This window comes from Galleria mellonella, unplaced genomic scaffold (genome assembly GCF_026898425.1).
Source record: "Galleria mellonella isolate WM207_F2 unplaced genomic scaffold, CSIRO_AGI_GalMel_v1 utg905, whole genome shotgun sequence".
In the NCBI taxonomy this organism is placed as follows: Eukaryota; Metazoa; Arthropoda; class Insecta; order Lepidoptera; family Pyralidae; genus Galleria; species Galleria mellonella.
Genome location: NW_026442174.1, coordinates 3338348 through 3363433, shown reverse-complemented (window position 1 = coordinate 3363433; position 25086 = coordinate 3338348). Strand labels below are relative to the sequence as shown.

General features: G+C 33.9%; 2 protein-coding genes across 5 annotated transcripts; both read right to left on the bottom strand.

The window, feature by feature from the left end:
* Positions 1 to 457: 457 nt before the first annotated feature.
* On the bottom strand, positions 458 to 8596 carry LOC113512683 (uncharacterized). Of its 4 annotated transcripts, none has more exons than XM_052902472.1 (3): positions 3339 to 3468; positions 2856 to 2970; positions 458 to 1881 (listed from the first exon to the last, which is right to left on the bottom strand). In XM_052902472.1, the coding sequence occupies exons 2-3, from the start codon at positions 2949 to 2951 to the stop codon at positions 679 to 681; spliced, it is 1299 nt and encodes a 432-aa protein (XP_052758432.1). In that variant the 5' UTR covers positions 2952 to 2970; positions 3339 to 3468; the 3' UTR covers positions 458 to 678. The 4 variants fall into 4 exon arrangements, with proteins under 4 accessions (XP_052758432.1, XP_052758433.1, XP_052758430.1 ...); XM_052902473.1 differs by lacking the exon at positions 3339 to 3468 and adding an exon at positions 3103 to 3295; XM_052902470.1 differs by lacking the exon at positions 3339 to 3468 and adding an exon at positions 8491 to 8596 and having other exon boundaries at positions 459 to 1881.
* Positions 8597 to 10535: 1939 nt separating this feature from the next.
* On the bottom strand, positions 10536 to 24059 carry LOC113520871 (T-complex protein 1 subunit gamma). Its single transcript, XM_052902475.1, has 12 exons — positions 23925 to 24059; positions 23784 to 23845; positions 23515 to 23691; positions 22276 to 22473; positions 21445 to 21569; positions 20882 to 21077; positions 19317 to 19471; positions 17781 to 17949; positions 16346 to 16438; positions 15185 to 15299; positions 14193 to 14374; positions 10536 to 13097 (listed from the first exon to the last, which is right to left on the bottom strand). The coding sequence occupies exons 1-12, from the start codon at positions 23953 to 23955 to the stop codon at positions 12978 to 12980; spliced, it is 1623 nt and encodes a 540-aa protein (XP_052758435.1). The 5' UTR covers positions 23956 to 24059; the 3' UTR covers positions 10536 to 12977.
* Positions 24060 to 25086: the final 1027 nt, after the last annotated feature.

Sequence of the window (25086 nt, the reverse complement as noted above, 5' to 3'; positions counted from 1 at the left end):
GACATTTAATTACCGTTAAATTTATCGCTGCCCCATTAATCCGCGACCGCTTCTGCCTCGACCAGTGAAAAAAAATAAAAAACCAAATCTATCCCCTTGATTACAAGCTGTCACGTCGTTGGATTTTTTCTAAGCCCTCAATTCTAATTAGTCACGTTGGTTTTGTAGCCGGAGCATCTCAAGTGAACATTCATTTTCTTAAATGCGCACTGTAATTGGCCCCCACCTCGAGATGTTGCCAGCCACAAAATTTATTGCTTAATTACCTCAAGAAAACACGTCGTGCCCGACATCTCGACAGATGTTTTTTATTCGCGCGGAAAAACAAAAACGGTTTAAGAATGACATTAATTAATTCTTAATGAAATTCATCTTCACCCTCCCGTGTTTTAATTTAAACGCTCGATTTATAGCTTGTACAATTTGTCGCGACTCCACCCCTTGTGTTGCAATTAAAACGAGAGCATTCGTAATTACATTTATTAGCGGCAACTTACACCAATAGTTTGTAAAATCTGCATTCAAATTGTAATGCATTATGACATTTACATCTATAAATAAATACTACAGTTTTATTATTAAATGCTGAAGACACAAAGCAACATCGGTAACATTCCTGGCTAGTTTTCAACTATTAAATAACGAGCCCAAAACGATAGCTGATTGCAACTAAATTGTTTAATATTTTCTTTGGTATGGATCTTCTATCGCAGTTTGGAATAGAGGCTCTTCAAATCTTAAATATCCGTCGTCTGGCCTCATGACGTCTTGAAAGGACTTGTGGGTTAACTGATCATTGTAGTCAATACCTTGACTGTCGTGATACTGATGACTGTTAATTAAATTCCTATTAATATTCCTATCGTTGGAATTATTTTTGAATTTCTCCTCCTTCTTCGGAAGAACAGCTGTAGGTGTTACTTTTTCCTCGACCTTCTTATCTTTGTTCGCAGTACCAGCTCCGGCCAAATCTCTATAATTCCTTTCCTCTTTTCTTAGAGGAGCGTAAGGGTATCTATTTCTAAATCTGTAGTCGTACCTACCCGATCTCGCGTAGTAATCATCATCGAAGCGTCTGTAAGGATCCGGGGAGTATCTATAACGCAAGTCAACACTTGGTGGCGTCCGAACAACTTCAGGTAGATGGGCATAGTAAATAATCCTTTTTGGTTTTCTAGGGACATAATTATCGACAGTATCATCATATCTATCGACTCTCGGGACATATCCCGGGATATATCGCCTTCGATCGTATAAATCATAATAAGGATCTCGCCTGTATAAATCATCAGCTGGATAATATCGATCATCGTAATACGGTCGCCTCGACTCCGCCGGGTAATATACTGCTTGTCGTGGGTACACGGGTTTATATGGCTTATTTCTATCATCCTCGCCAGGACGTACGAACTCCGTTCGAATATCATCGTTTCTTGATCTCTGAATCGATTCTTTATCGTTGCGAGATTCAGACGCTTCCAACTGTTTGTTCTGAGTCACGAAATTAACCCTTGGCATCCTGGAGTTAATCAAGTCCCCAGAAGGCTGTGGTGGTGTTAGAACATCGTTTCTTTGTGGTTCATCCCGATCAGGGTAAGGCAGTTTAATCCAGTTCTCGTTGGACGCCCTCGCCCCTCGACCTGTTGGTTTGTCTGTAACTCTCTCTGTGGTCTGATACAGAGGCAGTACTTCCTTGACTTCAGGATTAGTAATTGATATTTTAGTCGTTTGATCTTCGTTAGGAGGCAGTGGACCCGGAATCCATGGTTTCTGATGGTTTATATTATTATGGCTCTCTTTTCGCACATCAGAATGCATGTTATAAAATTTCTCTTCTTCGATGACATCACGCCGCCCTCTAGCCGTTTCATCTACGCTTAGCTGGAAATATGAAATAGTCAAAGTAAAATATTGTTTTAATTAGTCTTAAGGTATTAATTTACCAAATACATCTCATGAGGATATTTTCTTCAATGCAACTGTAAATTCAGACATTTAAAAATTAATAGATGAGACCTACTCATGACATATATTAGGAAATTAAAACATATACAAAAATAATAGTAAAAATTATATTAATAATTATTGGGACTTGGCCACTCAAATATAAACTTAATAGTTTTTAAGAAGAATTTTGCACTATATAATTTGTAAATTACTAGTGTTCTTTTAAAATTCTTTTTTTTTATTTGACGACAACACCGTCCATGAAAGTAATTAACCGAAAAGAGAATATGAAAAAAAAGAGAGTGGAAAGAGAATGGAAAGAATTAATTTCTCTTGGACTTTATAGGGATTTATTTGAGTGTATACCTATGTCTAAAATACTCATAGACGTTTTAAAGAAGAGGAGGCAAGTAGGCTATGTTCACTCTAGACTCAGAAGTATACCTTTCAGCTATGGGCAAACATATTTAAGAACACATATGCGCCTGTTTTAAAGGGTCAGCCCCACACAGGAAAATAATCTTAAATATGCCAATGAATTAAATAATTATCAGAGGGAGACTTTGTACAAAAGTCGATTGCTTGGGTACCTCTGTCCCATTTGTGTATCAACCGTAAAGCAATTGTGTTTGCATGGCTGTGTTTCGGTTTCAAGGGTGGGATATGGCGTGGATTTACTGGGTACGGAGGAATAACACCTGAGTCCTCAGGAATGGCAATGTATGGGGGGTATTATGGGCGAAACAGTATACTCTGTTATGTCCATGGTACTGCTCATGTCTATAGGCGACGGTTACCACTTTCCATCAGGTGGGCCGTCAGCTTGTTTGCCATTCTAAGTTGTATAATAAAAACTCAGGCCAAGTACGTTGTAATAAATTTAATAATAGAAATTATGTAGCAAGTACCTCTGTATGTTGCTCGTATGAATGTTGAATTTCAAGAGGAAATGCAGACTGAGCCAGAAGACAACACAAAAATACGAAAATCTTCTTAAACTCCATTTTACCCAGAATTCTGAATCTGAAACATTAAAAAATAAATATTATTTTCTAAAACTATACATTATGGACGAAGCCTCGACTAAAAATTAGTGCCGTGTTAGGTTTAAATTATCATGTAGTTATTTTTGATATCTCATCACAAAGCTGTTACCTTCTTTTTTAATGTTTTTCGTATTCTATAATTACTTTTTTTTATTTGTATCAGCTGTTGACGAGCCAACTGGCCTGTTTCATCCTCACCTTGATACGCTGGCATGGCCCCAGTGAAGGATGATTCCTTTACTGGTGCCACGCCAGCGTATCCCAATACCGCAGGCGGGGCGACCATTACATTATCATCCATTAAAAAAAAAAAAAACATATATATTTCATCAACTTTCACATTACAAAAATAATAGAATATTCTTAATAATAGCAATTGGAAATACGAAAAGCAATTTTATAAACCCATTACGCCACCTCTAATCCCACATTTGTGTACTTTCGCAGTAATTATAATAATAATAACATAATATCCATATATTGACGCATTTCCCGAGCTAGTGACCGGCGCGGGCGCAGGATGATGAAATCGGACGGAAGCGTCGCGCGGTCCGGCCAACCGTGATTATCGTCATATTATATCGGATAGAGGCCACAATTTGACTTTTGCCTAACATTTGAAGGTAAACATAATTATTTTAGCTGCTCGTAATTGTCCACTTTCAGTTGGAGCCGTTGAATGACATTGCATTACATATTATAATAATTTTGATTTGTAATAGGTATGTAAATAACTTCGATTGTAGGGAAATAATACCCTATTAAAATCTACGGTTACCTACTTATTTCATCTCACTGTAATAAATAAATACTCATATCGATATATGAAAGTGTTTATATATATAAACTTTTATATAATTTCAACATCATCATCTTCCTATCCTTGTCTCATCTCTATTTGAAATCGACACAATGTTTTTTTCCTCCATAATTACTCTTTGCAGCCATTTAAGTATTCACTCCCTTTCTGGCCATATCATCTTTGATCAACATTGCCAGTTTAGGTCTTTTTTCGGAATTTTGGTAAAAATTTATGTATTCGCGAAATTTTGAGAAAATTAAATATTTAAAAAACAAATTTATGGACAGAAATGAAATGGACGTAGATCTTTACAAGTTCTTTTTACTGTTTTGATGCTTTGGAGACCGTAGAACAGTGTATAAATTCATAAAATATATCAATGAAGATAGCAATGTGACATATGAGGTGAGGAAGTCACACGTTCAGATCAGCGTTTATTCATTTTTTCATGATTCGTGTAATAATTGCAATACAAAACGTAATGAAAACTGTCAGGTCTGTGACTAAGTAAACGAAATCGTATTATAATTTGGAGAAAAATATTTAACATTTAGGTAAGAATCGGAAATCGTATCTGGCAATCCCGTTTTTTACACAAACCATCCATCTCTCTTCTAATTTCCCTACACATACAACTCTACACATTCACTTTTTTTCTTTTTTTTTTATACAACTTAAAATGGCAAACAAGCTGACGGCCCACCTGATGGAAAGTGGTAACATGAGCAGTACCATGGACATAACAAAATATACTGTTTCGCCCATGACACTCCCCATGCGTTGCCATTCCTGAGGACTCAGGTGTTATTCCTCTGTACCCAGTAAATTCACGCTATATCCTACCCTTCAAACCGAAACACAGCCATGCAAAAACACAAGAGTATACGACTGAAGAGAGAGTAAGATCGCAACATATTTTAAAGTATACCTACATACCTATACCTATAATTTCGCCACCCATAGGATCTTTGTTGTCTGCTTATTTAGCTCTTTCAGGGCTAGATCTAACCCTGTTTTCCCTCATCCAGCATATTTTCGTTTGTCTCTTATATAATTTAAGATTTTGTTCCACAAAAAAACCGACTTCCATTGTAGCAAAATCAGTTATTTTAAAAACTACTGAATAGATTTTGATGAAATTTCTGTGGAACCAATCTGAAAGTATACCCTTTTGGATAAAAAAACAAATTTTCCAAATCAGTTTATAACTGACAGAGTTATAAGGTAACAAACATAAAAAAATTCACCGAATTAATAACTTCCTCCTTTTTTGAAGTTCGGTTGAAAACTAGCTCAAAACCTGAGTTGAAAATAAAGGAAAAGCTTGCTTTTACATAAATGAATTAAAATGTATTTATTGGAACCATAAAAAAATCATCAAAATTAGCCACTTTTAAAACGAACATGCTAACTTGATAGCTTAGTAAAACCTACATACGACAACAACATTGAAAATATATAAATATTTTTTTATAACACATAAGGCAAACAAGCATGCAGCTCGCCTGATGATAAGTGCCTACAAGAAAGAATTGCAGGCCTGTTACCAAGCTTTTAAAAAACAATATGCTCTTTTCTTGAAGGTTACAAATAATATAATAAACGTATGTGTTAAACATAAGAAAAAGGCATGAATACCTAAATAATTTATATAGAGGGGAAGGGATTGTTAGTAATGCAGACTACCAGCCCCATTGCTAGCAATATACTCTGTCAGATTGACCTTCACTGGGTCCCCCCTGGAAACCATCGTACTGAATTTTATTTATCAAAATGGGATAACTGACCCGCCTTTCATTCTCACCTATCATCCCTTACTGATGCTGTGCCAGCATATACCGTTAGCGCAGGCGAGGTTATAATTCCATTATCTTCCATTAAAAAAAATTTTATACATAGAAATAGGTACTATTTACTGGTTTATATTTCATATAATAAATAATACACTATACAAAATTCCCATAGACTATACAATGTTTTGTGCTGGAAGCGTGTGACAGACGGACAGACGTTCCGCTCCATATGGGTTGGTTATTGACAATGGCAATTTATCGATCACCGTTATCCTCACGATCCAAATACCGAATTCAATAGCTACAGCCAATAGTATAGTTGACCTAGATTTTGACAAGCCTACAACTACTAATTGTAAGCTACGCTTCGAATTATCAGTAGGTATAGTAATTTTATATAAAATCCAAAATTCAATTCCTGAACGGAATATTGTGAAAATAAAAAATTATAGGCTCGCCTATTTTCTTATATGTGACTTGCATATTATTACGCGAGCAAATCTGAGAGCCTACCATGAAATGTTTTCCGAAATTTCGGAGCTAAATGAAACAGAAATTTTATGTTATAATTACATAATACATGCCGTTTTGAAATATTAAAAAATGATTGCCAATTCACCTACCAATATTAGCAACTCCTGGCAAAACGAAAGGAGGTTTTGGGAAAGGCTTAGGTTCAGCAATGGACAGTTAATGGCTGAAAAGATGATATATACAGAGAGAAATGGAAATCAATATTCATCAATAAAACTAAATATTTTTCCTAAAGAAACAAGTACCTGTAGAAATGCGAAAAAAAAATTCCGCCGCTATGCTGAACTTGCCTGAAAGCTCTACTAAGCTTATGTTCAGCAGTATACACTCATAGTTGTGTGTTTATGTATTTATATATATCAGTAAGCTACGTAATCTTTATCTTTTTCTCTCAATGCCACACAGCGTAACTACGGTTGCTAATTCGCCTGCCAATTGTGGCAATTACTGGCAAACCCCTAAAGGGGAGGCTTATGTTCAGCAGTAAATAGTTAGGCTGATATGATGATGATGATAATATATTTTCCACGACCTTAGTGATATAGCGATTTCGATGATTGCGGGCGGCGACGGTGACCCTCACTGACCTCTCAATTCAATACCGCCGTCATAATCTTATTAATTATATTTTTATTGCGAATGAAATTGTAATTTCATGATTACAAAAAAATATTATCTCAAAATCTACCGCTCTAGGCTCCAGTCTACTCAGCTTACTGGTAAACGCACCCCTGGGTTTCGGGTTCAATTCCGCACAATTCATTCGTAAGTACATATTTGTTAATTTTGTTTGTATTAGTCTGGATCGTGTCCTATGCATTATGTCCTTAAATGTGTATGAAAATGGTATGATAACCCTGTCTACGTAGCGCAGATGCATTCCATAAAAAAAGATGATCAAAATATATTCGAAATAGTGATGTAAAAAACGTTGACTCAAAAGACTATTAAAAGACAGAATCCTAGAACAATACTCGCCTATGTCGCATGATTATTTTTTTAATGGTTGATAATGGAGTGGTAACCTCGCCCGCGCTAACGGTATATGCTGGCGGACCACCGGTGAGGGAAGATAGGTGAGAATGAAAAGGCAAATTATGAATTCACTTGGAATAGAACACAATAGTTTCCAGGGAAAGCTACAAATCCCCATTATTAACAATCCTTCCCCCCCCCCCCCCATTACATGATTGTAAGATATTAGTTTATAAGATGCAGGTAAAATATAATTTATTCAGGGTCATCTATAGACGTATTTAAGGGAGCCAGCTGAACTGTGCCTGACCCAGAATTGTCTAGTGCCCACCTCAGGATGCAAAGGAAGTTTCACAAAATTTACAATTGGCGAAGATCTCTACACTACTTTAATATAAATAAAATTAATATAAACATTTAATAAAAACGAATAATACCGTCAAATGTCCCTTCTAAATCGGTTAAAATGCAAATTCTACTTACTACATTAAATTAAAATATTTTTTTGTCGAAATATAGGGATTTACTATACGTCCACATAAGAGATTATAGTAAATATTTTTTTTTACACAATATCATAAATTTTTAGTTACTTTTATAATTTATTTTATTATCATGACGGAAAGCAAAATGCAATATTTATAGCACCTTTAAAGTGTACACAAACTTTAAAGTTTAAAGTACAAAAACCCAAACTTTAAAGTGTTTTATAAACTGCGACATTTTTAATATTATTAATAAATATTGAATTGTTATTTACGTACTGCCTAATAATATTTCTGTAAACACTTTGTTTACCTATTATAATTATGACAATAGAATTGTGTTTACAAACTTACTAGAAAATTTCTTCACGCTCTTACCTAACTACATTTACTTCAGAAGATAATAATATATATTTGAATATTAGTTTTAAACTTTTGCGTTTTTGACATATTTTAAACACACTATCGGGACTTAACGCAACGAAAATTGCAGGTAAATAATACCTACATACCTGTTTTTATTGTCGACGTTTTCGTTTCGTGTTTTTGTTCACACATAAATCGGGCCAGTAAATGGAGCTTAAAATTTCGTTCGTCATAAATCCTACCATAAAAGTCCCAAGGAATAATATTTTCATATTTTTAATGTTTTTAAACGGTAAGTATTATATAATTTTGACATTAAATTTGTGTTTCGTTCGGCTCCGAAATTTCGAAAAACATTTCATGGTAGACCCTCAGGTTGTGACCAAATTTTCCTTGCTTTAAGCCCCGATAGTGTATTTAAAATTCGAATATCTTTAATACAAATAACAATAATAAATATATATGCTCATGACTATAATTCAAATGAAGGGATAGTTGCAGGAATATTTTTTATACTGAGATTATAATATCAAACGGCTTACCTTCACATCCCACGAGGCGTCTCCATTCAGTGTGGACTGCTGAACCACAATGTGCAGGGGTGCCGTGGTCAACTGGTTCGTCACGCGATTTGACCATTTTGTTCGTCCGCACAATTGGTGTGCGTTCGCATTGTTAGTCGAAGAAATTTCACGTGACGGATAAGGATTAAAATTATAGAAATTGCAGATGTTTATAAAAAACGACGTAAAATAAAAATAATAATCCAAAATCCAGTGATAGGTTACTTATGAATTTTAACTTTGTTTCATACTAAATCGATAGTCTATGATAATACCTAGGCCAAATGACCAATAACTAAAATGATGATTAAATCAATTATGCGACAGCGCGATTAGGATGAGATTTTTTACTATAAAAAAAAATCTTGCTATTGACTTCAATCTCACCTGACGGAAATTGAGGACAAGATCAAGATCAGAGGCCCATAAACTATAATTAGCATAGTTTAATTACAAAAAAAAATCATAATGTTACAGTATAACTGGCTGACACGACAAAAGTTGTTTTCCCCCTAACCTCCACCTGCTAGACCCTTTTTCTAATCGAGACTAATTTTTTTTTATATTTTTAAGACTAACTTTTGCCCGCTACCTCATACGCGAGGAATTCAGAAATTTACCAATGAAATAATAGACCACAACTAGACAGGATATCAAAATAAAATAAACACCAGATTTTATGTTAAACCTTCAGGAATACAACTGCCAAAACCGCACACAATTTGATGCAATTGTTTTATTATTATGCCGAAAAAAAATTTTTTTTTTTACAACTTAGAATGGCAATCAAGCTGACGGTCCACCTGATGGAAAGTGGTAACCGTCGCCTATAGACATGAGCAGTACCATGGACATAACAGAGTGTACTGTTTCGCCCATGATACCCCCCATGCGTTGCCATTCCTGAGGACTCATGTGTTATTCCTCTGTACCCAGTAAATTCACGCCATATACCACCCTTCAAACTGAAACACAGCCATGCAAACACAACTGCTTCACGGTTGAAACACGAATGGGACAGAGGTACCCAACCAATCGACTTTTGTACAGTCTCCCTCTGACATGCAGACAGACAGACAACATTTCTAAAAATTATTCTATGGCTATCTGTTGGTCTTATTAAAGCCGCTCATATTCTATTTTCTCAAATATCCGCCATGTACAGACATCGGCTACTTACAAAATTTTATTATATTAGTCACATATAAAAATAATAACTCAATAACAGCCACGATATTTTTCACTCATACAGTGCAATTATGAATTTAAATCGTACGACAATGGACACGTGGCGTGTAACGGTGCTATTTTAAATATCTATTCGTTTAACAATGGCGACGCGGATGCGTGTCACCTGCCTGCCACCTCTATCAAACCGCCAACCTGATGAATTGCTCACTAAAACAATCTGACGCATGCGGTGATTTTATTTCTAATAAAGCCTTTTTATTTCTAATAAAGAAAACTTAGCTTAACTTGGAACAAGAATCTCGGTATATCTTTTTCTCAAGTAACTGTAAATGACAAACAAGCTGACGGCCCACCTAAAGGAATAACTTTAAATGACAAACAAGTTGACGGCCCACCTAAAGGAAAACGGTAACCATCGACGGGATCATGGATATCACAGAAAATATCCTGATTTCCATCCTTACATACTTTGCAATTTTAATAAAAAAAAAAAATGTTTTTATTGAGTATATTTATTATTGCAGTAAGGGGCAATAGTCTACCTTAAAAGGCTCAAAGCCCTACCTTAAAATGAAAGGCACCAAGAAAATAGACTTATTCGCTTTTCCGAATTCGCTCAAATATGGCTTCTGCCCTACTAAAAAACGTTCTTTTGCCCTACCTTAAACTTGGGTCTAGCTACGTTGGTTTAATGTCATATCATACATGGAGATTTTTGCTTCTCAAAATACAGACAAAACGAGATATCGCTCGATCAAAACGAAAATAAAAACTTTCCAGTAACTTTGAGTAGCAAAATCTTGAATTGTGAAAGAAAATAAAAGAAAGAAAAATTTAGTAGACATATTATAAAACTTTAATACTATTATTGTTCCATTTAAAATTGTAATACAGAACTTAAATGCACAAACGTTGCTGTGAGACGTTACAGATGTGACCATAAATAACAGAGACAAATATTATAAAACTAAACCTTATTGTAATGAAATAATAGCGATATTCGTCAAACATAATAATATCTCGAGATAAGTAAGGCATCGTTAGCACTAATGTAAGCAAAGCTAAATACGAGTTGGTACTATAACGTTAATTATTCATATGAGAAATATATTAGTCCCTTTTATAAAAAGAAAATACCTATAATGTAGGTAAAACAATATATTTTGCAATCTAAAACATATTATTGTAATAGTAATTATGGTATTTAATTCTTTGCTTAAAAGAAATTGAATTGTTAAAAATTGAACCTCTTCCAAAAGATCACAGAATTGGAAAGGTCAGCTTGAGAAGGGTAAACATATATTGTAGTATATTGGCTGTATTTAAACATAAAACAAATCGTATGAACCAAATATACCTTTTTATTTCAAATAAACCGCGCCTTAGACTAAATAGCTGAAGTAAAAACTCTCTCAGACATGAATAATTACCACTATGTTAGTACACGTAACTCGAATATAAAATATTCATGGACAAAATAAAGTTTGTGATGTATCTGTTACGTAGTTTTCATAGAGATAATATATATTCACATATTATGAACCAAATATTACTTTTTTATTAAAACCATTACGGTCTTTTTTAATGTTACCGTAACAGATTAACTTAAAAATTAACAAATACCTTCTAAATAATCCTCTAAGTATAATAGAAAACATACTTAAAGCCATGATACAGAATAAAACGCATTTATATTGATATAAGCAGGCTTTTACCATATTCTTTAAACTATAATATGTAATGCCCTAATATAAAATAATCTAGCGACTTAAAAAACTAATTTATTCGAATACAGCATCTATAAGTCTAAAAAAAAATGGGAATTTTGCCTGCATTACAGCAACACTTCATTATTAAATAAAATAAACCTATAATCTTAAGCCATAGCATGAAAATTTTATAGTAATATTAGTAAACATAATATGTTAGATATTGTTATTTGATAATTCAAATATGTAAGTAAAAATTCATTAAAAAACAATTTATTTTAGTGCTTACCAATGAACAGTACTGGATTTATATTTTTTTTAAGATATAGGCCACTGCATTCTGCCGTCCTTCTAGGAGAGAGACACTTGTATTATACTCAGACATTTATGTAGATATGAGCAGGTAAGGTAGGCATTACAATGTGGCTGTATAAATAATAGATTAAAAGGTACAAGTGTAAAATGAAACACTACAATTATTACAGGGTTTTATGTTTACAAAAATTTCTGTGTCGCGGCCTGTAATGGTCTATTGGTATAATCAGCATGGCTAATGCATGGCAACAAAGTCTCGTTTTTATGTACTATCATTTAGTATAAATCGTGACTATGGCCGCATGAATTATAACGCGACTAAGCCGAAATTCTGAATCCGTAAATTACTTACAAATGGTTTTGTTTTCAAAATATGATAAAGGTTTATTAGTTTCCTAGCCAGTTACATTTGAAACACTACATCGTTTTGTAACACTGTAAATCATGCATTTTAAATATGAGTAATCTCGTGTACAACATTTGGTATCAAACTTCAGCATAATTCATAATATTTCAACATACAAATTATTCAAAGGCTTTAAATTATTAGTGCAAACAATCGTTGACTGAGATAAGCGCTTAAAAGAAAGGTTGTTTATAATAAAATTGTTATATATCAACTTATCGTTCTGAAATTTGGCATATAGGACATCAGCCATCAGACTTGTTATCATCAAAGTCGCAGGCCAGTAAGCATAAAAAAGAACTATACATGAGACTTATGAAAGTGGATGAAGAGATTTGTGGTGCTATATCCTACACCGTAAGATACGTAAGCGGAGTGTAAATCAATAAAACATTTTTTAGAATAAAGATTTATAACTTAGATTATTAAGTTTAAAGTCTGATAATAATGTAGAAAATTCCTTTAGCAGGTTAACATTTGATTCAATAGAATGAATTCAAATCATATCAAATGTATGTTACCATTACATCATATTTAACATTTCTTCCATATGGTCGACCAGTGATATGGACTTCCACAAAATAAAATAACATTAAATCAATATAATATTCCATATAATTTCGTTCGCATTAAAAGTCGACCTGGTACTTGAATCGCGTACATTTGAATTTTTATAATAGCAAGGCATATGACCACACGGCCTTAGGCGAATTGAAAAGTAAAATTTCTTCCAAGCAATTGAGTACAGTATGCTGGTTCACTGGGTGCTTTTTCATGCTATGTATGTAGTATATTTTGTCCATGAATACATATAAAATTATTAGATATCTATGGATGTGTTCCAGTTATTCTTGGGCAGCCATAGCGGCGGGAGTGGGGGTTTCTTTATCCTTCTTTTTGGAGCCCGATACGATATCGTCGATCCGGAGCAACAATATCGCTGTCTCAACCGCTGTTTTGTAGACCTAGAATAAGAAATTTCGATTAGATAAAAATAAAATGATAACAAAATTAAAAGTATGGTGACTGAGAGGGAATGCTTTTAGCATTAAGTCCGTCATGTACCCATATTTGTACTAATGAATAAATAAAATAAATAAATAAAAGTGGAGGTAGAAATATAAAACGTTTATATGTAGAAAAAACATGGTTAGAAATGAAAATGTTTCATTTCTGTTATTTTCTAAGAGTTCTAAAGTTTTTAATATGCAGAATTAACAATATGAAATTGCATAAACAAGCTTATGTCCTTCCTTCAATTGAAAGTTTGTACTCAATACATTATTACTTTTTTATAAAATTTTCTATTTTACCCTAGGTTGACTGCTGCATTAAGTCCGTCTTTTGTATCATCTACCATTTGGTCGAAGAAATTTTAAAATAAATTGAATAAATTTAATCACAATGAAAAATTCAAACACATATGAAAAATTCTGTAGAATAGAAATAGAATAGGCAACCTCTTCCTTTCCCGTGGGTGTCATAAAAGACGACTAAGAAAGAGCGAGGGATGGGCAGCAGCATCCCTCTTAAAACATCTCCAAAGCCTAACTGCGGTTTCCAATACTCCTGCCAAGCATGGCAACTAGTGACAACATTCCTCAATAGGGGCTTATGTTCAGCAATGGACAGTTAAGGCTGATATGATGATAATAATATGAAAAATTGCGCGTAAGAACTGTAGTAGATTCTCTTTAACTCTAATATATCACAAAAAGTCCATAAACATACAATGATTTATAAAAAAAAATCTGTTGAAGTAGATTTCTCTAGGTAGGGATAATTCTCCTTAGGTAGAAGTATGCGTCTCTAAGGAGTAGGTCTCCCTATTATATAGTGGGTGTAGGTCTCCCTTGCTGAGTAGGTCTCCCTAAGTGGGTGTAAGCCTCTCTAGCTAGGAGTAGACCTCTTTATGAGAATGAAGACCTCCCTAGCTAGAAGTAGATCTCTTTATGCGAATGAAGATCTCCCTAGCTAGGAGTAGGCCTCCCTACGTTAGTGAAAACCTCCCTAGTTAGGAGCAGAGCTCCCTAGGTGGCAATAAAGATCCCTGTTCCGACCTGCAGCTTGACGGCGAGCGGCTCCCAGACGGCGCGGGGCGGCGCGGCCATGTCGGCCACCTCGCCGGTGATGCCGTCCACGCCGGCCGTGCTCGCGCCGCCCGCGTGCCGCGCACGCAGCGCCGTCAGAGTACGGATCGTGTTCGCGCCGCAATTCTGAGCCAGCGTGCGCGGAATTATCTCTGCAAAGAACATACATCATTTAAAATAAGAAAAAAAAAAGTACTGAAAATGTTTAAAATTAAAAACATAGTATTTGTGATAAAATTAAACCGTTTTCTATATTATGTTACGACACAAGTGTAATAACTTAATAATTTTAAACTATAGACATCATATCTACACACATCATATCTCACCACAGGGAGACTTTGTACAAAAGTCGATTGCTTGAGTACCTCTGTCCCATTCGTGTTTCAACCGTGAAGCAGTTGTGTTTGCATGGCTGTGTTTCGGTTTGAAGGGTGGAATATGGCGTGAATTTACTGGGTACAGAGGAATTTACTGGGTCAGCTTGTTTGCCATTCTAAGTTGTATAAAAAAAATCCTATCATGAGCGGTCAAATGACCACTTTAAAATAAAGTATACATCTTAATATAGAAAGAGATTTTAGCCAATTAATAAACAAGTAAATAATAGTAAGTTGTAAATATTGAAAAATGGGTCGTATGTATATTATAGGAGAGGTCAATAAGTTACATGGTGATACCGTAACGTTATACATGAAAATTTTTAAACAAAATTTCAAAAACAGACATTTGACCGCGCTTGCTTTTTTTTTTTGATGAGTGAAAATGGTATGGTAACCCTGCCTGCGCTAACAGGATACGCTGGCGGAGCACCAGTGAAGGGTGATAGATGAGAATAAAAACAGGCCAGTTAGCCCATCATGATGAATTCATCAGGAATTAACCATGATAGTTTCCACGCGCTCGGTAGGTTTAGTGTGAATGTTTTGAGCCCCGTATGTCATATTGAGAGTAGTACTAACCGAGCGCGTGTGCGACGGCGCGGTAGGGCGAGGCGTGCGGCGCGCGCGCGGCCAGCGCCTGCGACACGGCCATCTCGGTCGCGCCGCCGCCCGCCACCAGCCGCGGCGACACCACCTGCGCACGGACATACACTATACTATACGTATACATATACATATGAGGCCTAGAAAATCAAACAGCTAAAAATCCAACCCTATCAAATGATACCAGACAATCAAACAAAAAAGGGCTATAAGAACAATTTGTACGCATTTCACAAAGAGATTCCTGTAGAGAATATTTTGAAAAACTCGCAATTTTAACGGTTCCAAGTCTCTATATACTGGTTGACCTTGCTGATTTTGTAAAGGTCCTTCTGAAAACTGAAACAGAGCAAAATAGAAAAAAACGGGAGCACTTTTAGCATGGCACTTTTAGTCGCAATGCGCACGAGCGCGATGGCGCTCGTCGGCACTCAAAGGGTTAATAGGTTACCCACTGATATGAAAATCACTGATAATTTCAATACCTTCAAAATTAAGCTAAGAGCTATTTTATTGAAAGAATGTTTTTTATACTTTAGATAAATTGTCATGACAAGTAATTTATCTACTATCTATTATAAGCTATCATTTTGTTTGTTTTCTTTTTTTATTTTTGTATTATTTTTTAATTGACCTTATTGTTTATTTCTTTAATTTTTAGTTTATAAAATATTGTAACTTATTTCAAACACAACTGTATGATTATTATTCAATAAATAACTGAAATGAAAATGTTCAGGAAACTTCCAAAACTATTATTGCGTCAACTATTATTGTTTATATTATGAAACGATGTTCTATATTTTAAACCAGATTGAAAAAAATTAGAATATTAGTCATTTGAATTTTAATTAATAGAACTCCCTCAATATTTGAGTACAGAGTGAAATCGATTTTACGGCATTTAGTTGCCTTTGCTTTTATAGGCCTCATACCACGTCTGTCTCCCAATGAGAAATACTCCAATTTAAACACATCTTTTTCTCTTCCTCCACTTCGTCAATCTAATCATACAAGTGCAATAAAATTCACAGATACATTTTTAAAATGTATCTCTACAAATTATTTCTCCTTATTCCCAACATCAAAATGACCCATTCATCTCTAATGTTAAATACAAAAAAAAACTGAACTTACCAAATTTTTAGCAACATGTAGAGCGTCCTGTAGATTCCTTTCAATCTCGTTAAGTACATCCTTAGAAGCGCCACGCAGCAGTATCGTGCAAGCCTGAAACATTTTAAGATTACATACTTTAGAAAACCAAATACATTATGTGATAATTAAATTAAAAAAAAAATGTTCCTCAATAAATATTTAAATGAATAGAATGTAAATGTAATGCCGTTATATGTGAAATAAATAGTATTTGATAGTTTTATGTAGCCTTTTTAGAAGTTACAGAATACATTCTTAAAATATGAATTAATAGTGTTTGTCATCAAAGAGAATAGAAAACAAGAAAACTACATCACACATTCAAGACATTTGTTATAAATTATGTATCTTCTTTTCTACTGCCCTACCATCCAATGCACCAAACAAATTCACCTGAGAACTACCAAATGTGTCTCTTTTAAAATAAATCTATTAACAAAATATAAATATTTTAATCTTACACATTGAATGTTTTTTTTTATACAACTTAGAATGGCAAACAAGCTGACGGTCCACCTGATGAAAAGTGGTAACCGTCGCCTACAGACATGAGCAGTACCATAGACATAACAGAGTATTACTGTTTCGCCCATGATACCCGCCATGCGTTGCCATTCCTAAGGACTCAGGTGTTATTCCTCTGTACCCAGTAAATTCACGCTATATCCCACCCTTCAAACCGAAACACAGCCATACAAACACAACTGCTTACTAAAAATCCCATTGCTAGCAATATACCTAACCAGGTCGACCTCCACGCGGTTCCCCCTGGAAACTGTCATGGTTAATTCTTCATGATGAATTCATCATGATGGGCTAACTGGCCTGTTTTCATTCTCATCTATCACCCTTCACTGGTGCTCCGCCAGCGTATCCCGTTAGCGTAGACGGGGTTACCAATCCATTTTCATCCAACAAAAAAAAAAACAACTCTTCACGGTTGAAACACGAATGGGACAGAGGTATCCAAGCAATCGACTTTTGTACAAAACTGAGTATTCGTACATAATATGATTCAGAATATTTTGTCAATATCTACTGAATAACTATTAGATAATTTGCATTTTTTATTAACGTGAATGAACTACTCTTGAATAAAAAAAAAAATTAATTATATCCAGTTAGTCTTACAATTAAAATACTCTTAAAATTTTAAACACACTGTTTATACTGAAAAAAAAAAACAGGTATATTGGTACTACTTACCTGCAATCGCATCGTATTAGTTCTCGATAGTGGATTTAAAATATTCTCAATATATTGATTAGATGGTAGACTGATAATGGCATTATTTCTCTATGGACTATAAAAAAAAATCTACAATATCTTATAAATATTAGCTAGTAGGTGTTGCTTGTTAATCCTTGATTATGTATATTTGTAAAAACTATCGGATATACTATAACAATCCTACCTTGGGATTCTTGCACTCGGTAACAAATGTGAAGTACTCATCACCGATCTTCTTGATCTCGAACTTGCCGGCGCCGGTTCCGACGTCGCTCTCCTTCAGCTCCTCGGTGCGGTTGACGATGGTGGCGCCACAAGCGCGCGCCAATCGATTGTTATCTGTTTTGCGTAATCTGTGTACACAAATGCACATAATTGACATAAAGTTACCAACCTCATAACAAAAATGTTTTGAAACCTAATCAATCAATGTAAGCGTAGAGTATATATATATATATATATATATATATATATATATATATATATATATATATATATATATATATATATATATATATTACAAACTTTTATCGAAGACCAGACACAGGGACTACGTGAATCAGATTTATCCTTAACTTTCGCTTCCTTCATAATCATCATTTCAGCCATTATCCATCCACTGCTAGACATAGGCCTCCCTCAAGGAACGGTCCTGAGCCACCTGCATCTACTGACTCCCTGCAATGCAATTTAGGTCATCCCTCCATCTAGTGGAGGGTCGTCCTACACTTCTTTTGCCCATAGGGGATCGCCACTTAAGAATCTTTCTTTCCTATCAATTGTCAGTTCTTTGAGTTTTATTACAAATATTATAAATATGTGTGTTTCTTTGATAGAAAACAGGCTAATTGTTTTTAATTTCCATTGAAATATATTACTAATATAACCAAATTAAAACTACACAATGTTTGTACACGAGAGATCATCATCATCATTTCGGCGGCTAACTGTCTACTGCAGTACAGAAACCTTTCCCACGAGGGAAATTCTGCCAACTGTTTGCCACGTTTGGCAGGCGGGTTGGTCAACCACAACCACAGTTAGACTTTGATAATGTCTTAAGAGGGGCAGTGCTACTGATCCCTCGACCATTAAGTTCCATTACGACACCCATGGGAAAGGAAAGGGTGGCCTATTCTATGCTGGGACCAAACAGCCACATGAGAGTTATTTAAGAAATACTGATATAAGGGCTCTGTAGATTTGTTCTAGCATCACTCACGCAAGAAGGATTGTACCAAATTAAATGAGATTTTCACAGTTGTAAAACTTATATATATTTTATCTCGATATTCCATCTAGAAGTAGCTATTTCATTAATTAACCAATTTCTGAAATCACATGTACAAAAAAGCAGGCAGTAATTTATTATAAAAAGTAAGATAGAAGTTATTTTATAAAGTAACAAGTGTCACCACACTTTTCTCTCAAAATGTAATAAGAGGAACACACCAGTGCTAACACACAAGGAAAACTAAAAATAAAAAAGTATGTCAAATGGCCTAACTAGCTAATGGATGATTGTTACTAATGGGGACTTAACCCCATTCCTAGCAATATAAATCGACTTCGACACGGTCTCCTCAAGACGATTGTGATTAATTTCATCCTAATAAATTCATCGCAATCAGCTAACTGATCTAATAAAAAAAAAATACTACTACAACAGTCAGCGATCTACAAAATTTATATGTAAAAATTCTACTACTTAAGACTATACCTTCTTATAGCAGTAATGCCAGCTTTGACAAGATAATGCTGTGCCAAGTCTGATATGCCTTTTTCTGTAAATACAACATCAGGTTTGAAGGCAATGATGTCCTCGCATTGACGTTGCACATGCTCCTCCTCCAATTGCAGTAGTTTTGTAAAGTCCTGTAAAAAATAAAAAAATAACCTTCATCCAATATGTCTTTTATATTATATCTAAGTTATTAAATACGTAATCAGCTTGCATTCTAAAATAGCAAAATTGTTGTCTCAACTTCCTCCATGCAACACTATTGTCATAATCATAGCAATTCTAATGTAAGTTATTATATATATCAATTAAACAGCATTTTTTAATGTCTTTTATTAACGTCAATTTTAGCGAAACTAGTCAGACTCATCTTCATTTACAGGACAACATAACTACTAGTGCAATAAACTGTTTATACAATAGACTATGGAAATATATTCTTTATCGCACTAAAACCTACAGTAATAATAACAATTAGAAATAATGTAAGCAAAAGAGAGCATATCTCTAAAAGAAATCTCTTCCAGTCAACCTAACACCTACTGTGTTCATAGGAAGTAATAAGTGAACAGTAGTAGTGTAAAACAATCTAATCAACAATAAGTTTTACATAATATCACAGACAAAGGTGACTGGATCGATATTAATTTTGATAGTACTTTTGTAATTGTAAGTTGTTTTTTGTTAGTTGCTTTTGTACGAAATGTCTATAAATGTATAAAATGCTGCTGGTTCTTCTTATGGATATGGCGGCTTTAGTTGTTAAGCATTTAATAATAGTTGTAAGTTGTATATATTTGTTTTCTCTGTACTAATTGTTATAAATGTATCAATATATGCTGTGTTTGCCTATAATTTTTTTTTTATTACATTCATAAATTTGTATAACTACATGTGTGAATTTGACCTAGAAGACTTATATTACCATCTATTGTCATGTACCTATGTATCACAAAATAAATAATAAAATAAAAAAAAAATCAAAACAATGCCCACTTTGTAATTGTCTTAATGGTTTACTATATATCCTCCAATTAAATAGAATATAGGTAGACACTGTTCCAAGAAATGGTTTGATAATTTATTAAATAATAAAACTGTTTCAAAAAACATTTTTTTATACAGCTTAGAATGGCAAACACCCTGACAGCTCGCCTAATGGAAAATGGTAACTGTCGCCTATAGGTATGAGCAGTACCATGGACATAACAGAGTATACTGTTTCGCCCATGATAGCCCCCATGCGATGCCATTCCTGAGGACTTAGGTGTTAATCTTCTATACTCTGTAAATTCAGTTCTATATCCCATCCTTCAAACTGAAACACAGCCATGTAAACACAACTATTTCACTGTAGAAACATGAATGGGACAAAGGTGCCCAAGCAAACTTTATACAAAGACTGTTGTACAAAGTAGTGTAGTGTAGTCCCTCTGGTAGTTATGTATTTTTTTTTCAAAAGCTCAAAATAATAACCACACAATCTAAAAAAACATAGTATGTTTCACAAATGTGATGAATAGAAGACAAATTATTCTTCTCACCTGTTCACCAAGTATCTCGATGTTGGTTTGACTCTCTCCTTTCTTATACTCAAGTGGGCAGTCAAGCAAGACGATGCGCGGGTTCTCAATGTATCGCCGCATCTTGGGATGTGTCACATCCTTGTTGATCATCACACCATTTAACACGCGCGACTCTTCAATGCTTCCACCAGGGATCTTTTCGATTTTGGCATAACTGCAAAGAACAATGACAGATTACTTACAGACCATCTGATGATAAATGGTCACTGTAGCCTATGGACACCTGCAACAATAGGTGAATCACGTGTGCAGTGCTGACCCTTGGAAAATAAACTTCAATACTCGCTTTGTGAAGAACCCCACACTGTTGTATCTAGATATGACTATATGAACATAGATGTGGGAATCATTTCTAACAATTTCTCTGTACGTAACCCCTTATATAAACAATAGAAAGGGAAGCAAAATCTGGCCTTAAGCTTAAGAACACAATACCAACTGTGGATTTGGGATCACTGATAATTAAATAATAAACAAATATATAAATAAAACAAAATTGTTTGAATAAATTCCATACTCACTTCTTAATATCCACCTCAATCCTGCCATTTTCATTGACCGTAACCGTGTTGACAGCATCAAGAGCAATATCCACAGCAAGGTCCGACCAGCGGCCAATGTATTTTGTAGCAACACATGATCTGATCTGTGAATAATAAAATTGTTTTAAAAAATAGATGTCTAAAATTTTAAATTCCTGCAATTATGAGTGAATAATACAAAAATGTAATAATTGTAAAAACCTTTAAGCTAAGCGGAGCTAAACATAAATGCTCGAAAATGTGTTTTTATATAGGATATAGTTTTTTGCTCACTACTTTGTTTGCATCATGTCAAATGACTTACGACCACTTCTAAATGGAGTATTAAAAGATATACTAGTCAACTATAGATAGATATACTAGCCAAGTTACACTATCAGAAACACAACTGTAAAAACCACATTCAATTGCAGTAGTTTTTGTGTGATGTCAAATCAATCATACAGACAGACAGATAATAATTTTTAGCAATATTGTCTGTTTTATTAGTTTTATTAAAACCAATCATATTAATTTTTCTTATATATCTCCCATGTCGTCAAGACATTGCCAAGTTACAATTTTATTATATCAGTAAGATAAGAATTTTGGTCAAGTGATTTTGATTTTGTGTCAAATTCTTGATATGCCTGTCACTCAGTATAAAAGTAATCTATATGTATTTTAATGCATATAATTTGATCAACATAATTATAATTCATGTGTACCCAACTTCATACAAATCTAATCAACTAATAAACATTTAAACATCTTTATAAACTTTGACATTACACTAATAGGATAGTTTTATTTTGAAAATGAGAAACTTACCACTTCTTTAAGTTTTTCTCTGTCATTCAAATCTATAGGTATAGAGATCTTATCCTGAAGTAGTTGGATAGCATCCTCCAGAGCCTGGCGATACTCCCGGATGATCACAGTTGGATGGATATTCTGCGCCAGAAACTGTTCAGCAACTGCCAACATCTCCCCAGCTAATACTATGACTGATGTAGTACCATCTCCAACCTAAATATAAAATATTATGTTTATAAGTAACTAATATCACAAAATTCATATGTATGATTTTTGTAATTAACTCATACAGGAACTATCTAGCTAGATAAATATTATAATAATAATTAACTTTTATCATATATATAACATTCATTATCAACCTATTCAATACACTGCTGGGTATAGGCCACCTTTAATGCCTTTCAACCAATGTTGTCCTCTGTCTTTTCCATTAATTTTTCTCCAGCAATCTTGAAAATCGCTGGTCTATCAGAAGGGAAGCCACCACACAGGATATTTTCTATGTATGCGGTTCCAATTATAAGAGATTTCTCCCTATTGATCATCCATCATTCGACAGATGTGACCATTGTGACCAGCCCATTGCAACGGCAGCTTACAGAATTTGAGCTCTATATCAACCACTTTCACACATACAACAGCCCAAATAAAAGCCTAAGTAGAGAAATGGGAGTCCGATTCACATCACTGGTTCTGTCAGTCTGATCTTATTTAGATACATTTATTTCACAATTGGGCAATCTTATGAAAATCTTAGTAGAAATCACTACAAAAGAATTATAATTGTAGCTTCTTCTACACATATTTAGATTAAGTTATTAAATGAAATGCATCATTTTTAGCATGTGTTTTATATAAGGCTACATAATCAATTTAAAATTAAACATTTTAGATATTTTTAAATGCAATTATTAAATCAAATCCTCAGAGCCTTAAATATTCAACAGATTTGACAGCCAAAATTAATTTTCATATTAACATAGATAATACTAATTCATATCTAAATAGGTTTATTTTTCTTTAGTATATATTTGTAATTTATTTAATAATTATTACATATACTATACAAATCCCGACAGCTGTAGAAGACACTGCAAACTTATACTAACTTGAGTACTTTATCCTATGCAATTTTATGTATCCCATTTTAACAGACAAAAATGAACATCGATGATTATCATTTGTCAACGCCTTAAAGGCGGGCGACTCGTCACATAGTTTAAAAAAGCTAGATGACAAAGAATTTCTAACCTCTTCATCTTGCGTTCTAGCGATCTCAATCATAGACTTTGCAGCTGGATGTTGAACAGTGATTTCTCTCAGGATGGCATTTCCATCATTGGTTAAAACAATACCACCCATGGGATCCATCAACATTTTCAACATTGCTCGTGGGCCAAGACATGTTCGTATAACGTCCGCTATCGTCTAAAATAAAAAGAAATCTTTAGGTTTAGACACAAAAACATACTCTGCAAGATAGAAAATTTGTTTAAACATCAATAAAAATTTATAATTACTTTTCCAGCATTAATATTTTCGAGTTGAACCTTCCGGCCGGATTCACGTTTTGTGTTTTGGCCTGAAAGGGAAAATTAATATAGATAATAAATTCAACATTTTTAAAGTAAAAGTAATACAAAATGATCTTAAGTGCTTACTCAAAACTAAAATTGGCTGTTGACTGAACATTTTGATATTATTTTAGCGGAGAATATACTCTATTATAAAAATTAAAATTAATTTTTGCTCTTCAAAACCTCTCGCAAAAATCGCGTGGTGTTACTAAACTTGCCATATCATAAAATTATTTTACCTACCAAAAATCACAGACATATACGTCTGTGCCAAAAATAAATAATTTAATTTATAAATATAGTATTATTTTTGTACATAATACAAAATCTAGATAACCTTATTATTTATCTATACATGCCAATATTTGAAAATTTATCTTTATATAAATATTGCATTTTACACTGGCAATATTAAATGTAAAAAACTATAAAAAGTCAAAGTCAAATAATATTATTTTTTAAATCTGCAATGAAGCTAAAGTATAAAGATATAAAGCTATGCTTTCCTATAAAATGAAGTCCTCTTCCTTACGTAAAGGAGATAGGTAAAACAACATTTGCAACAAGCTCTAGAAACACTTGATGGCTTGAGTCAAACATATATCCATAAAGAGATTAAGATCGGGTTCCCACTAAGATCCAAATCACACTACAGTGCTGGTATCGCTACGCTCTCACTCTGCTTTTGGTCTGCTAAAATATTATTATTACGGACACCTGGTGTTACAAGTGTATATATCTATGATAACCTCGTTTACCATCAGACGGGCCGTATATCTGTTTGTCAGCATAGGAGTATAAAAAACATATAGATACAATGTATCTGTTCACACTATCAATAATGGTGCAGTTCCGCCCCAATCCCACTCCAGTCACGATCAATCTGAAAAAAATTATAATCCAAATCGATTCTAGCTCTATGTGTACCGATGATGTAAATGCTCTTTTGTTTCTAATTCAGTTAGATCTGCCGATACTGCCGAAACCAAAGAGTTAAAGAGTGACTAGGTTAAACTAAACTGATGTGAATAAAAAAAATGCATAAATATTATTTTTTAGAATGATATTTAAGTATCAAATGACAGATTTATGAACTAAATAGTATAAGAATATAACTACTTAATGGAATTTTATTACAGATGTGAATAATATAAATTTAATAGGTAAGTTATCATTATTCCTAAAATAATAAAATATTTTTCAGATGTATTGCTTCCTGAACTTTATAAAAGTAAACAAGGTTTCT

What these genes read in the sequence shown, in the direction of transcription:
- LOC113520871 (XM_052902475.1), bottom strand. Translation starts at nt 23,955, where the DNA reads ATGTTCAGTCAACAGCCAATTTTAGTTTTGA. An exon ending in TACATGTTGCTAAAAATTTG is followed by an intron (nt 15,300 to 16,345) that starts GTAAGTTCAGTT and finishes GTCCGTGCGCAG; the next exon opens with GTGGTGTCGCCGCGGCTGGT. An exon ending in CGCTCGCCGTCAAGCTGCAG is followed by an intron (nt 13,098 to 14,192) that starts GTCGGAACAGGG and finishes TTCTTATTCTAG; the next exon opens with GTCTACAAAACAGCGGTTGA.
- LOC113512683 (XM_052902470.1), bottom strand. Translation starts at nt 2,951, where the DNA reads ATGGAGTTTAAGAAGATTTTCGTATTTTTGTGTTGTCTTCTGGCTCAG. An exon ending in CATACGAGCAACATACAGAG is followed by an intron (nt 1,882 to 2,855) that starts GTACTTGCTACA and finishes TCATATTTCCAG; the next exon opens with CTAAGCGTAGATGAAACGGC.